The sequence below is a fragment of the Bicyclus anynana genome, chromosome 5 (assembly GCF_947172395.1).
Source record: "Bicyclus anynana chromosome 5, ilBicAnyn1.1, whole genome shotgun sequence".
NCBI lineage: Eukaryota > Metazoa > Arthropoda > Insecta > Lepidoptera > Nymphalidae > Bicyclus > Bicyclus anynana.
In genome coordinates, this window is record NC_069087.1 from 3,173,390 (window position 1) to 3,188,711 (window position 15,322).

The window sequence follows — 15,322 nt, forward strand, 5'->3', positions numbered from 1 at the left end:
ATTAATTGACGTATTTAAACGTACGTAAAGTAAATTGACTACTGTACCTATTCTTTAACAGATGACACAGTTTGTCTTTTACAAACTTCAAAAACATGACAACAATAGGACATATTGGAATCCTTTACTTTAAGCAAAGTTTTTTTCTAAATATTATTTTCTGGCGTTTATTTAAATATCTTAAGATGTTGACTTTAATTCTTAAATTTTTGTTCAGTTTTCTTTTTTTTTAAATAACAGAGAATGAATATATGTGTCGATATCTCATTCCTGTGACACATGGAGAGTTCAGTTAAAAATTAGTCTTACAAAAGGGAAGATATCCGTCTCTAAGTCAGCCTGATTGTGGTAGCCACGTAGTCACAATATAAAATAATGCGTCTAGCATGCTCTATTTCATTGTGGACAGTCTGTCAGACCACACAATCGGATTAGGCCGTCTTGCTACTCCGGTTTCAGGCCTTTAATCCTGTTTCAAATAACTATAATACACTCGCCGTCGATAGTGGAGGATTAAAAAAAATTGGAGCTCATTTAGCAGCTTAGTTAACTTTGACTCACTGAATATATAATATTATTAACAAGGTCCCAACCCAGATAAAAAAGAGAGAAAGCTATAGACTTCATTCTATAGATCTAGGTTGGGTTCTGGGTATTAATATCGCGCTAAAAATTATTACTAATTAAATTAAGTCTGATAGTTTGGTGATAGGGTTTGGCTCGTATAATCCTATCGACCAAGACTAAACTTCAATAGTTCAACGGTAAAAGCTGTCGGACTCATCACTAAGGGGTGGTGGTTCGATCTCCGCCCCGTTGGTCTATTGTCGTACCCGCTCCTACAGCCTTTCCCGACTAGTTGGAGGGAAATGGAAATATTGGTCATATTGAAAAGATATGAGAAATATTCAATTCAAAAAAAACTTTCAAACTTATTGCGATACGATAATGCGCAATAAACTGTTCTGTATATGAAATGCAATAAACATAAAACCCCTGGTAACGCCGCTGAGGTCCTATTATAATACCGGCACTAATTATACAATCTGAAAAAATAGTCGAGAGTTAAAAATCACTTTGATACAAGCTGTTAATATCATTAATTGTCTTTTTAGCTGGCATTATCAAAATGTCAAAACACAGTGATCGGGATCCCCGGACGTTTGAAGGGCATTTCTGGGGGGGAGATGAAGAGGCTATCCTTTGCGAGCGAGGTCCTTACAGACCCTCCGCTGATGTTCTGCGACGAACCCACCTCTGGCTTGGACTCATTCATGGCACAGAATGTCATCCAGGTGAGTAATTTTAGGAGGAAATTATAAGCATACAATGGCAAACACCTACAAACTCTAAAACTCTAAAAGCTCGATTTAAATAGAATTGACCATACTATTACTAAACAAACATAATAAACATTTCCATTGTATAGGTTCGCTTAAAAGCTGGTTGTGGGTCTTAAAAAATAATTGGCAATTTGCGGTTTTTTGTAAAATTATGACATTTCTCTAAGGACTTGCGTCGACAGAAAGTGTTGAGGTGTTCTAAAATCTGCTTTCTGCATTCAGACAGACTGCATGCAACGACTGTGTCGCTAATGACGTCTATATACCTATTAAATAACGCAGAATTCAAAAAGCTTAAGGGCTTTTTGTCTGCGTGGAGTCTGTGGAATCTGGAGCCTTCATGAAATAAAACATAAAATGATCACGATTTTTTCACCAGGTACTTAGTGGCTTAGCTAAGAAAGGTAAAACGGTGGTTTGCACGATACACCAGCCTTCGTCCGAGCTGTATGCTATGTTTGACAAGCTGCTAATAATGGCCGACGGGCGGGTCGCCTTCCTCGGATCACCAGACCAGGCTACGGAATTCTTTAGAGAGTAAGTAGAATTTATGCAATAAAATTGTATTCCTAACGTACAGAGATATGTTAATACCAATGAATAATTAAAAATTGTTATACTCTAAAAGAACACTTTCAGACTTGGCTTTTTTTTCCAGTTGACTTAGGTTAGGGAGTTGGTGGAGTTAGGTACACCCCAATCTTCGAGAGCACGTTAACCCTCGTGCCTGGTCATTGACATTAAGATTTATTAATGATTGTTAAACAGTTAAAAATTACCACCGTAATCTTGCCAACCCACATTAGAGTTACGAGATAATTCAATTAATATCAATATCTCCTCTCCTCTAAGGAGGGAGGCCGGCAGCTGTAGCCTGTATATGGCATCGTCGATTATCTTTCTACAATAGTAAACGCTTCGAAAATTAATTAATGTATGGAAATGACATTAGCTCTCGAAGCTATCGATCGAATCTGTCATCCTCAAACATTTTATTTAGTTTTCGAAGCATTTAGCATTTGTAGAAAGAGAATCGAAATGTCACGTGGCTACAGACCCTGGTCAGACCCAGTAAATACTGATATTGTTTTGTTTAGACTCGGAGCAGCATGTCCTGCGAATTACAATCCAGCAGACCACTACATCCAACTCCTGGCCGGTGTGCCCGGTCGGGAAGAAACTACGCGACATACGATCGATACTGTCTGCACTGCGTTCGCCAAATCAGAGCTAGGTTGCAAGATAGCTGCCGAGGCTGAAAATGCTTTGTATCATGAGGTAAATGTTCTCACATTTATTTACATATTTCATTAAAACTATACAAATCACTATACATTACAAAAATGTGTACCATATCCTTAATTGAAATATAACAAAAGATAGTTGGGAAGGTAGATTACAAAGTCATTTAAAGTTATGTTACACCCATACCATCTAGGGCATAAGGGCATCTTCCAGTCAAGAGTTAATTAGGCATCTTCTTGGTTGGATGATGTTGCATTATGGATCGATAGCTAGATAGATCGATATACGATCAGGCATGATTGCAGTCAAGAGCTTGCATAAATTAGTAATTATAACACAAAGTCTAGAGTGAATAATTTTAAATATTGTTTCATTCCCTGCAGTCTTGTACTTTACATAATATATTTCATAGCTAAGTTTACTGACTGCATCTCTGCGTTAGACAGACAAGCTGATCGTTTGCGCAAATGAGTCAGCCCATCACCGGTCGAGGCAACAAGCCACGGCGAAATTAAACTACTTATAAATTATAACTAATATCTTAACAATTTTAAAAATGGTTTCCTATTTCAGCGGAAAATTGCCACCGGCTGGGCAGACTCCGCCTGGTCGAATGCGGTGGCGATACGGGCCAGTCGCTCCCCATACAAAGCCTCGTGGTGTGCCCAGTTCCGAGCTGTTCTGTGGAGATCTTGGCTTTCTGTTACGAAAGAGCCTATGCTAATTAAAGTCCGGTTTTTGCAAACTATTGTGAGTAACATTTCAATAACAATCTTATTGCTATTTATACATACTCTTCTTTTTCTTTATACTCTATTTCAAAATTATCTTTTCTTTTCTTATACTGTTTATCATGGTATAAGTTTTGTTTAATCCATACTAATTAAAAGTCATGCGAAAATAGTCTCTCTTTCCATCTGACCTTTTTACGGCTAAGCCGCTAAATCGATTTAGATGAGTTTGGTTCAGTAATCCACGGAACATGGAGGACTAGGTCATATTAGGTTACTTTTTATCCCAGAAAATCCATGGGTTCAGTGGGATTTGTGAAAAATTTAATCTCACGAAAACCGCTAGTTATTTACATAGTTTTTTCAGTAAATTACTTTAACAAAGTTTTATTTATCTATTTTGCCATGTTGTTAATTCTTACGTAATATTCATTCCAGATGGTATCTATTCTTATCGGGGTGATTTACTTTGGACAACATTTGGATCAAGACGGCGTGATGAACATAAACGGAGCAATCTTCATGTTCCTTACAAATATGACGTTCCAGAACATCTTCGCAGTTATCAACGTAAGCTTTATCATCGTTTTCATCTATGCATTTAAATAAATAGAATATCTAAGTAAATGTTTGTAATTATAAATTACTTAATAACATTTCAATAAAAGCATAAAGTAGTTCAGTAAAAAAATAATTTTTAGTTATGGTTCTCTATCTGTTCTGTTATATCTGAAACCACTGGACTGATTTTAATAGTCTTTCACTGGCAGAAAGTCGATCATTAGCTATAATTTTAGCATCAGAACGAACTTTCTCTATTTTAATTTTTCATGTTGATCATTTCGTAAAATTAGCATTCATCTTATATTCAATATTCTATTTAACTTACTCTGGTCATTCGGTATTTGTTTCTCTATAGGTATTCTGTTCAGAGCTGCCAATATTCATTCGCGAGCACCATTCAGGGATGTACCGAGCTGACGTGTATTTCCTCTCGAAGACGCTCGCCGAGGCGCCGGTGTTCGCGACTATCCCTCTGGTCTTCACCACCATCGCCTACTACATGATAGGCCTCAACCCCGCCCCAGAGAGATTCTTCATCGCTTCGGGCTTGGCTGCTCTTATTACCAACGTTGCTACTTCGTTTGGTAAGTTTGTTTTGGTTTTCATGTTTGTATTTGCTCTTGATTTCTATAATTGTTTTCTTTGTATATTATACCTCTTTGATAGTTGTCTATTCTTTGTTATCAGAAGATCTATAGAAGTTAATGAAAAACTACCTTTTATCCTGGATTTCCTAAAAACAGATTAGAGAGACTATTAATGACTACTAATGAGCTGAATAATATGTATTTTTTACTGAAACGTCTACTTTGATTTTAGTAAAATGAGTCACTTTTTTTTTATTCTTGACAAGCTCTTGAATACAATACAATCTCACCTGATGGTAAGTGATGATGCAGTCTAAGATGGAAGCGGGCTAACTTGTTAGGAGGAGGATGAAAATCCACACTCCTTTCGGTTTCTACACGACATCGTACCGGAACGCTAAATCGCTTGGCGATAAGTCTTTGCCGGTAGAGTAGGTACTACCCACGGCCGAAGCCTCTCACCAGCCTATCACCAAAACAAAACTAATTTAGTTTGAATAAATTAGATCAAGTTCGCATAAACAATCTTATCTTAGATATTATACGAGTACCTACATTTATTTATAGCTAATTAATTATTTTTAAAAGCTTGCCTACTTTTTAAAGGCCTACAGGTTTTACTATCAATAAAATATTGCTAATATTTAATAATTCATCATGTAGTAATATAGAAGTTAATCTCTATTTTAATGAAGTTATATTTGAGTTATTGATCGTAACTGCCTTCCTCACCAATCATAATCACATAACATAACGTGTTCCGCTCGTGCTGATCTTTTATTGATATATTCAATTTATTGAACTGTTTGAATTATGTTGAGAACAGATAATGTAAAACAAACTCGTAAATCATAATATTATCTTGTATTTAATACGTTACTAGCTAGTACTATAAATCGATGATTCTCAGGTATTAACAAACCTTAGAATTCGTATAGTTCGTCTACTTTTGGATTTTTGGAAGCATGTTTGGTTTCGGATGTAGTGGAAAGCTGTACAGACAGACAGCGTGTTTGTGTGTAAAATTGAATAAACGTTCTTTAACGAAACTATCTTTAGAGCCATCTCTGCCTCCGATTCAGGAGACTGTGGGTTCGAATCCGGTCCGGGCCTGCACCTTCAACTTTTCAGTTGTGTGCATTTTAAGATATTAAATATTACGTTTCTCAAACGGTGAAGGATAACATCGTGAAAAAATCTAAATCCCAGAAAATTTTCTGCGTGTGTGAAGTCCGGAATCAAATCCGCATTGGGCCAGCGTGGTGAACTGTTGGCTTAACACCTCTCATTCTGAGAGGAGACTCGAGCTCAGCGGTGAGCCGAATATGGGATGATAATGATGATGAAGATGAATGATGATTAACGAAACTAACCTATTCTATCACTTACGTGATTTTCGTGATCATTCCGATCAGTTCTGTTCTAATTTCGAAATTCTGGTAACAAATCCACACGCATTTTTATATGATTTCAGAAGAAAATCATTTTTTGGTTTGGATTCGGAGACACTTCCGGACCTTGATTTTGTGTCATGGATAAATGGATTTGCATCATTTTAAAATTATCATAAGGAGAATTTAAAAAAAAACATACAGTCGAATTGAGAACCTCCTAGTTTTTTGAAGTCGGTTAATAATACAAATTTATTAAAAAATACGGAGGCTCATCCTCAAAACCACAGATTGAATATAATTATAACCTCATTTAAAAAGCCGACTGCCATTCACCGATTCAAATAGGCACCACCGTACACCTACTACAAATCAAGTTTTTGTTAAAAAACTTCCATAACGACCTTTTAACGATATATAAAATTAGAATGTTGATATGCAAAGTAATAAACATCTAAATGGCCGAAATATTTTTAAGCCGAAGGGCTTTCAAGCCTACGTAATTTATTACGAAATTCTTAGCTAAATAGGGTCATAGTAACTTAAACACGTGGTATCAAATGGACCGCGGTTTGTGGGAAATTGTTTTGCTACAGACTATATCGGTTACAATGGAATGTCCGATGAAAATGAGCCTTGTAAACCAATATAGGTACATAGTCTTGTGTGTAGGTATTAATGAGTGATGTGTGTGCGGATTTAGATCTGGGTCAATTGGTAACTGTATCACGTCTTGTATGTTGCATTATAGCTTGGTTACATTGTATGGTACCTGTTCTGGACTGATGAATTTACTTCATCATCATCTATTAACATACATGGCAGAGTACTCTTTGGTTATAGATCATTATCTTAGAGTTAGGATCTGCTAAGTCTAAGGATTGGAATATTTGAAGTAAGATTATTGGAGCCTAGAGTCTTATCTCGCATATATGAATTGAAGATTCCTCACTTCCTTTAACCCACAAACAGGTGACCAACTGCTTGAATTTATGATGTACCTGGTCGAGTAACTATGATAGTTTTTGTTTATAAATAAAAAAACACATTTTGGTTGCCATATAACATTTTATATCATGCCTACGTTCACTTAGGCGTTCATAATTCGTTGTAACGCCCCATAAAGTTACAAATTTTTTCTAACTCTAACTCTCATGCTACTTATTAAATTTACTTAAATATTATAATAATGATAGTAGATGTATTTTATTTTATAACATTAAATAACACGGAGAGATACCTACAGGACGACATTAATATATAAAATATTTTTTTGTGAAGACAACTTTGGTAGGCCTCTATCTATTTGTACTTATCAATTGTCTCCTTCAGATAAACGATCCTTACGTAAAGATTTCCATATAATTTTTTTGGCGCTTTTAATACAACATGGAAATCCGCAAACCTACCTATTCAATGAATGCCTTTTCCATTTCAAAACTTATTCTGAAACCGTTAGAGGAAGCGTATGTTTACTGCCGCAGACAGCTCAGCAATTAACTCACGGATATGGTATTTTGAACGCAGTTAGTGCATATTATTATATTTATTATGTCCAACTGTGGCGCAATCTTATGCAATCATTTTAATGTCAATGGCGATACTAAAGCCATTAATTTTCTTACGTCCATAACTCACTATTATAAAGGTACGTACTGGCGGACGCCCGTGATTTCCTAATTGGTTTTTAGTTACTACTTTATGCCTATTTTAGATAACTTTTCTTTGGATCCCATCCCATCACATACGAAACTGTCACCTGTTTACTCCACTTTTCCTTTTGCAGCGGAGCGTATGTCTTGTCCACCTCCATTTACGTGTCTGTATGTTTGTTAGTTTAGAGTTGCGCCTGATGACTGTACTTCTAACTTTGTCCATTAGTTTTAAACTTAGCATGCTTCTTTCCATGTTTCTCTGATATCTTGCTTATTTGTCCATGAGATGTTTCGTTAAACTCCAGGTATCAAACGTATTTTTCTTGACCTTCATTCCCATTCCATCCTTGACTTCCTTTCCTTACTTTTCTTTATCAAAACCTTTATCCACCCTGTCGCAATTCTTTTGTCTATTTCTTTGGGCATTTGGTTATTTGGCGATATTATCACAGATACCTACGCATATTTTTCTACGTATTCGAGTTTCTATCCGTTGATGGTTATGTATATACCTACTATTAAGTTAGTAATCATTTTAGTTTTGCTCGTGTTAGTTTCTAGACCGTGTGCCTGTATACTGACATGAACACACAGAAATATGCGTGACGACGGTACGCCAGAGCTCACAGTATATAACAACAGTTTTACTACTAGGTACTTCAATAGAACAACTATACATATGAGTGTGTTCCTCCGAGCTGCCCAGATTTACGTTCAGGCAGACTTGAACATGAGATTTAAAAATTAGCATGAACCGTCATGCATCCATCTTATCCTATACCTCCATTTTACATTCTAGTAAAATAGAGGAATGGAATTTCTGGAGCTTTATAAACGAAGAGTACCTAAGTCTAAGAAGGGCATAGAGTTTTTAATTAATGTTTAGTTTCTAATCTTTTATAAGTGCATGTACACTTATTTATTTATGTATAGATAAAGGAAGTTATTTAACGGCGCCGTACATTAGGTACCTATCTATTATTATTGTTGCATAACGTTACAACATAAAGCACTTCCTTAATATATGCATAATATTATAGTTATTTAATTTACTTACCTACCTACTAGGTATACCTAAGTATAAGTTATAATCGATATCTCCTACCACTAACTAAAATATCAATAAGTGTTAATTAAAAATTCATTTACCTACCCATAAATCAAGTAGGCTTATTTTACAAACACTTTTGAAATATAATTGGGTGTTTTTAGGGTTCCGTACTGGTTTTCAAAAGAAGAAAAAATGGAACCCTTATAAGACCACTTTGTTGTCCATCTGTATGTCTTAGTTGATAACCGTGTACTCAACTCTATAGTCCAATGAACTAGTGAAAAAATTAAACTTCTAAGTGTACGTAGAAAAAGATACTGCCGTTTATTCAGCAAGACACGCATATTTCGACACTCTCAGGGGAAAACTCTTAGGATACGTCCTGTTGATGTAGAACTATGAAATTGTAATTAATCCGGGGAGAGGACTGGTTATCTTTAACACATATCCATAAAATCTAGCTATACAGCCAGTACTTGAACATTAGAGAATATTATTAAAATATTATTTATCACACAATAAGAAAACCTTATTGTGTGATAAATAATATCGATCTATTAATTTAAATTCGGCAAGTAGCGTACTTAGGTATAGACCACAAGACTAAATCTTAAAGTATTTGTAAATTCTTACCAAACAAGGGGTCTGAAATTTGGGAAAAGCTCGACAAAAATTGCACAGTTCAATTCCTGGACTATTTATAATGATCCTACATACGGAACCCTTGGTGGGCGAGCCCTTCTCGCACTTTGTAACCCTTTGTAACACCCGTTTGTATTAAAACCATACATTATCATCGTTTACAAGAACTATGTTCATTTACAATTTCTTTGTAAACAAATGTAATTAAAAACATGCCGTAAATAACAAATGTAAATAACCGTTTTTTTATATTTCTGTATGAATTATGTTCAAAAGATCTCTTTGTACTGTTATCATCACTACGTACTAGATGAATGATTTTTTTGTGTAACATAAAGATAAAAACAGTCCAGTAACCGAATATATTAAAGACTCTTGTTTCCGTTGAGTTTCAATAAAAGCGTTTATAATATAGGTACCTACATATTTATGTATTTTATCTCAATGTTAATAACTTATTGTGTCCTAATAGCCAAGTTATGGTTTTTTCTGAAGGAAGTAAAATTCTCCAATATACATTCTCACAGAGTAGAGAATGATACAGAATGAGTCTTTACATATAAAAAATATTCCATCTTATTTTATTTTAGTTATTTTTAGCACTTTTTAACCAATTAAATTAAGTTAACCTTAGACTAACCGTAGACTTCTAACACACAAAATGTACTCACTAAACTAAAAAGCAAAAATGTTTCGTAATAACTATTTGAGTTTCTGAAAGAACTACAGGAAATTACTCTCTGAATTTGATAATATAATGATTGTCTGAACTGATAAGTTATCATTTATCTGATAAGAAATATAAATATATTGTATGTATTACTATAATAACTGTAAAAGATAATGAATAAAAACAAAGGTGGTAAAATTCATTGATGAATAAAATTAATAGAAAAACAAAAGAGAGTCAAATTTTCTACATCAGTTGGGGCGAGGAATTAGATCCTGCAGTACTCAATGCTGCCACTAGGGCTAGCCAATACAACTTTTAAGCCATTCATGGGCTATACAACTTGAAAAGCCACTCACGGGCTTGCTAACACCTGCCACACATGGGCTAGGGTCAATGCATGAGAATCGTTCTCATTGCCACATCACATAGAACTAGAGCAACCAACAAACTCTAAGCATCAATGGATTCGCCAGCGCGCTCTAGGCGCGAACGTACGGAGTTTAGCACAGCGCTCCGCGTCACTGTCTCACTGTGTAGAAACGGACTCCCCGATAGTTAAAGCGAATCGGCCGTATATATATCGCAGACGCTTAAACATTTCGTTAGCGTGATGTAGAACTTTTGTGAATAACTTTTTATTTTATTAATTTATTTGATTTCTTTGAATACAGTATTGAAGTTTATGTAAAATATGACCCAGTAGAAGTGTAAAAAGATTTCCATAAGCATTTTTTTTAATTTTTTTTTTATCAAATTCTTAATTATTTAAGATTACATTATATTTAATATTTATGATTTACATTAATTTTAATGCAATTAAAATAAATGTCAGCGGTCTGTTAACAACTTTGATACCTACAATTAAAAAAAATATTAAACAAATAATTTTATGTTGTTAATTTTTATATTTTAATTTTCAAGTTATTGTCTTCGTATATATTTTTACGAGGTCTATGTTTATTACTTTCCCAAAAGTACCTAATTTTTTTACTGTATTAGGTAGGTACATACATAATTATTTGAGATAGGTACATATTTATATAATATGAAGATTTGTTGATAAAAAACAAAAAATCAAAGATAGAGATTTTTTTCCAGTTTTTATCTGTTTGATAAATTACCGGTCATGTTGTCATTTATATTGCAAATTCATCAATCATCATCATAAGGCCCAACGCAGACGACACACTACCGTGACAGACTTTTTAGTCTGTGAAAATAGAACCTATGTAATCGTATGCAGTAACGCACACGACGCACAAAAAGTCCTGCGCACAAATAATCCGTGTAATTCTGGCAGACCGCGCCACACCGCGCCGCGCCGAGCCGCGCAAAAAGTATGCGAAAAAAATACAACGCTTGTTTCCACCCGAGCTAACGCAGACGCCACGCACTTTAGTCTGCAGCCTGCGCTCGCGACGTACGCGCGGTATTACATCATGGCGCCAGACATCGATGTATCGATGCTAATACAAGAAATACAAAACAGACCAGCAATTTATGATACTTCCAAGCCAGAATATCATGATAGAAATTTAAAAAGAAAAATGTGGGATGAAGTTTGCTGTAATATTTATTCCGCTCCTGTTTGGACATCGATGACGTCTAATGAAAAAACAAAATTCGGTAGGTATATTTTTATTACACTTTATTATACTGCCAAGAAACACTTCCCATAGAAGAGGTAAAATAATTAGCAAAATACTTTCTCGTTTCCATTCCATTATCTGTCCCTCTCACACCTATGTTAGATATATCTTCAAAAGGGCATGTATACAACGCCTCTTCAAAACAAATCCCGTCTCTTTTTCTTACAAAATTATGGAGAATGCACCCTGCTTTTATTATTTTTATTGCTAACGGCATATTTACGTCTAAACTTTTTTGAAATATTCGCCATTTACTGCTGAAAATTCCAAAGGCGCATTCTACCATTCTTCGGGCTCTGGACAACCGGTAATTAAAAATGCGCTGTTGGACGCTCAAATGGCGGTCAGGAAAAGGTCTCATTACGTGTGATGAAATTGCAAAGGCTTCATCTCCTACAAATACAAACGGCATTGGTTGTCCGTTCAAATCACCGGGAAGTTTTTGTTTATTTGGTAGAGGTATTTTACCATCCAGAATTCCTTTCTCTAGTGTGGAGTTCTTAAAAATGTTAGAGTCACTGAATTTTCCATAGGCGCCAACATCAATAAATGTAAAACAGTAATTAGCATCAACAACGGCCATCAGTACTGTAGAAAAATATGACTTGTAGTTGTAATAATTAGAGCCCGAGTTTGGCGGCATCTTAAGACGTATGTGCTTCCCATCTACCGCCCCTAAACAATTTGGAAATTGAGTTTTATCATGGAATTTTTTCGCAATATCTTGCCATCTCTGGACTGTAAAAGCAGGAAAGCATTCACTTTTGCATAGTTCCCAAATTGCTGTACAGGTTTCCTCAACTATAGAACGAATAGTAGTTGCTCCAATCAGATAAGCTTCTTCGAGTTCGACGAACGACATTCCTCGTCCTAAATACCTGCAAAAAATATTAATTTAATTTAAAAAAAGTATGAATACTTAAATGAAAACCCTTTTGCAAATACTTAGACAATTATATTTTTTTATAGGAAAAGAAATACAGACGAAGTGGAACTCTTTGAGAAGTTGCTTTCGAAGGGAACTTAGTGCTCAAAAAAATATTCCTTCTGGAAGCGAAAGGAAAAAGAAGAGAAAATATATTTACTTTGATTCCCTGCTATTTTTATTGCCATTTACAGTAATAGAGAATAATGAATCTTCTATCGAAATCGAACAAAGTTCGGAATCATTAGACGTCACCACAGTGCACAGTTCAGATACTGAATCAATTGATTCTAAACGTCCAAAGATGCAAACGAAGAAGAAGACTAATTGTTACGATGAGCAGTATTTAGAACTACTTAGAGGAGAAACAACAACAAAAAATCCGAAAGCAGAACAATCTTAGGCGATACCGATGAAGATGAATCTTTTCTTCGGTCCCTTCTGCCTTACGTCAAACAATTTTCTTCAGACGAAAAGTTACAATTAAGAATAGAACTAATACAAACTATTTTAAATTTTAAGAAAGCCTTAACCAGTTCAGCGTCTATTCGCAATCAACCACAACAAGTATCCCATGAACATACAATAATTCGAATTGATCCTCCGATCAACTCAAATGACACTACTGTGAGACCGAGCACTGAGCCTTCTAACTGCAGTAACATTGTAGAAAATTTTGAATATGTTCCAAGACCAATCTCGGTACAATACTCAAGCGGCTCTTCTTATACGCCCTCACCCGTTCATAGAGATTACGTTTCAATAATGTCTCCTGAAAATGAATCGCTATTTTCTCTTGGCGACAACGACGGTGGTGAGCTATAAAGTTTATGAAAATATCTGTGATAATTTGTGATTCTAGTAAGTTTAACTTTTGTTTGACTATTCTAGTGAATTTAAAAAATCATAATAATACCTATTACAAAAAAGAAGACTGATTGTGAATTTTAAGAAAATTATTATTTCAGAAAAAAGAAGACTGCTTGTTAATATCCCGAAGCTATAATAATTATATTAGCAATATTAACTGTGATTTAGTCATTAAGCTCCTCATTTTAATTAAAGTGACGATTCACTTAAAATAATAAATCCAAAAATTATTCTTATTTTGTAGGTAATAACCCCTAGGGTTACTTAATTATTTTATGACATCATTATTATTATTAAACTTTGCTAAACGGGTTACTCACGTATAATGTCAGCTACTGGCCAACATGTTTCAACCTCATCCGGAGGTCTTCTTCAGGGCGAATGTAAATCGAGACGCGCGCGCGTACTCGTCCCGATTCGCACTCTAACTCAAAGACCTCCGGATGAGGTTGAAACATGTTGGCCAGTAGCTGACAGTATACGTGAGTAACCCGTTTAGCAAAGTTTAATAATGACCGAGTCTCACGTTAGTTTTAATCAAAAAATCATTATAATTGTTTAAAAATCAGGTCAAATATCATATGTAAGTATTTCAAAATTTGGTGCCATGAAAAAAAGTAACAATTTATCTTTATTTTTTTTATACTTTTTAATAAGAAGTTATAATTATTGTTTTGTTAGAGTAATCATATTATGTTTTGGTTTAAATAATGAGCACCTTAAAATGACAATAGGATAAAAAAATCTAATTTTGTGAGATGAATGATAAAAATATATGATTATTTGAAAATGGTTATGTATTTTATTTACTTACCTGAGAGTCACAGACAGCCTTTCTTCTGGTCCAATACATTTTCTCATTGTTGTGTCCGAATGCGTCAAAGCAGGACTTAAAATTAATAGCAGCTCATTAAATGTAGTAATAGACATTTTGTAAAATTTAAAAAATTTGTCTGGATATTGTTTTAGAATTGAATGTTTAATATGGAATTGTCCTTTCAGTAATCTATCCGAAAGTATAGGATGTACCCAAAATTCTCTATTTCGTCTTCTTTTTTTGTACTTCAAGTATAAAATAATACATCGCAATCTTTGCACTTCCATGGCGTGTACGGCACTACAGTTCTGCCGACAAAATGATTGACAATGTGCGTCGTGTGCGTTGAGTCCGTCAAAAATCCGCGACAGACTTTTTGCGCGCCATACAGACTTTTTGTGCGCCGCAGACTCGATCGCACAAAAAGTGTGTCGTCTGCGTTGGGCCTTATTGATAATTTTCTTTCAAATATACTTCGGTGTAGTATTAAAGTTAATTCGTAAACAAAATAACATTTAGCAATAAAATACGTTGACAATGAAAATTGTTATTTATCGCTTTGCTTTAAAGTTCATTATCGCAAACTGGGCAACATACACATGGGCTTACACAAAACGTTGCCAATAAAACTCTCAATCTAAAATGTTTCTTATGTCATGGTCTTAAAGTTCAATTTCAAAAAATTAAGAAGTGCGAGTCTATTTATTCTACTTGCTGGCCTATTCACTACTTTGGTCTTTATCATTAACCTATAAAACCTATAAAAATAAACATAAAATCGATTAACAAAATGTAATTTACCTACTATGTGATATCTACCAGTAAGCGCCAGATGACATGTGTTACACAGAATCTCAATTTCGTATAAGTCAACTAGCATACGTCAAAGTTAGTGAATTAGCCTACTGAAATACCATCTGATCATGACTTCTGGTCACAAAACCTCTGATCTCCAAAGTCACAGCCGATTGGCTATTGGAGATATTTTGTATTAGATAGCGTTAACCTAACAGGTTAGCGAAAACAAAAGTTCTTTAAAATTAATACTCAACAGCTCCAGCCCAAACGCTATGTCAATAAAAATTTACAATAATCTACCACACCATATACGAAATGGAAATGAGGAAAAACATATTGTATTCAAAAATATATTAAGGGACTTTCTGGTCGAAAAGTGCT

The 15,322-nt window shown here is 34.7% G+C and overlaps 2 protein-coding genes across 2 annotated transcripts in view; one reads left to right on the forward strand and one right to left on the reverse strand.

Annotated features, from left to right (window-relative positions):
• Positions 1–15,322, forward strand: part of LOC112054632 (protein white) — a 36,071-nt gene that overhangs the window by 16,759 nt on the left and 3,990 nt on the right. The window contains exons 5-10 of the mRNA XM_024094485.2: positions 1,116–1,295; positions 1,723–1,880; positions 2,441–2,621; positions 3,162–3,338; positions 3,758–3,889; positions 4,239–4,467. Of these exons, the coding sequence (XP_023950253.1) occupies positions 1,116–1,295; positions 1,723–1,880; positions 2,441–2,621; positions 3,162–3,338; positions 3,758–3,889; positions 4,239–4,467 (1,057 nt within the window). The remainder of the gene's footprint in view (positions 1–1,115; positions 1,296–1,722; positions 1,881–2,440; positions 2,622–3,161; positions 3,339–3,757; positions 3,890–4,238; positions 4,468–15,322) is intronic.
• LOC128198093 (uncharacterized) lies at positions 10,109–14,601 on the reverse strand. The gene is made up of 2 exons (XM_052881543.1): positions 14,141–14,601; positions 10,109–12,409 (listed from the first exon to the last, which is right to left on the reverse strand). The coding sequence occupies exons 1-2, from the start codon at positions 14,428–14,430 to the stop codon at positions 11,524–11,526; spliced, it is 1,176 nt and encodes a 391-aa protein (XP_052737503.1). The 5' UTR covers positions 14,431–14,601; the 3' UTR covers positions 10,109–11,523.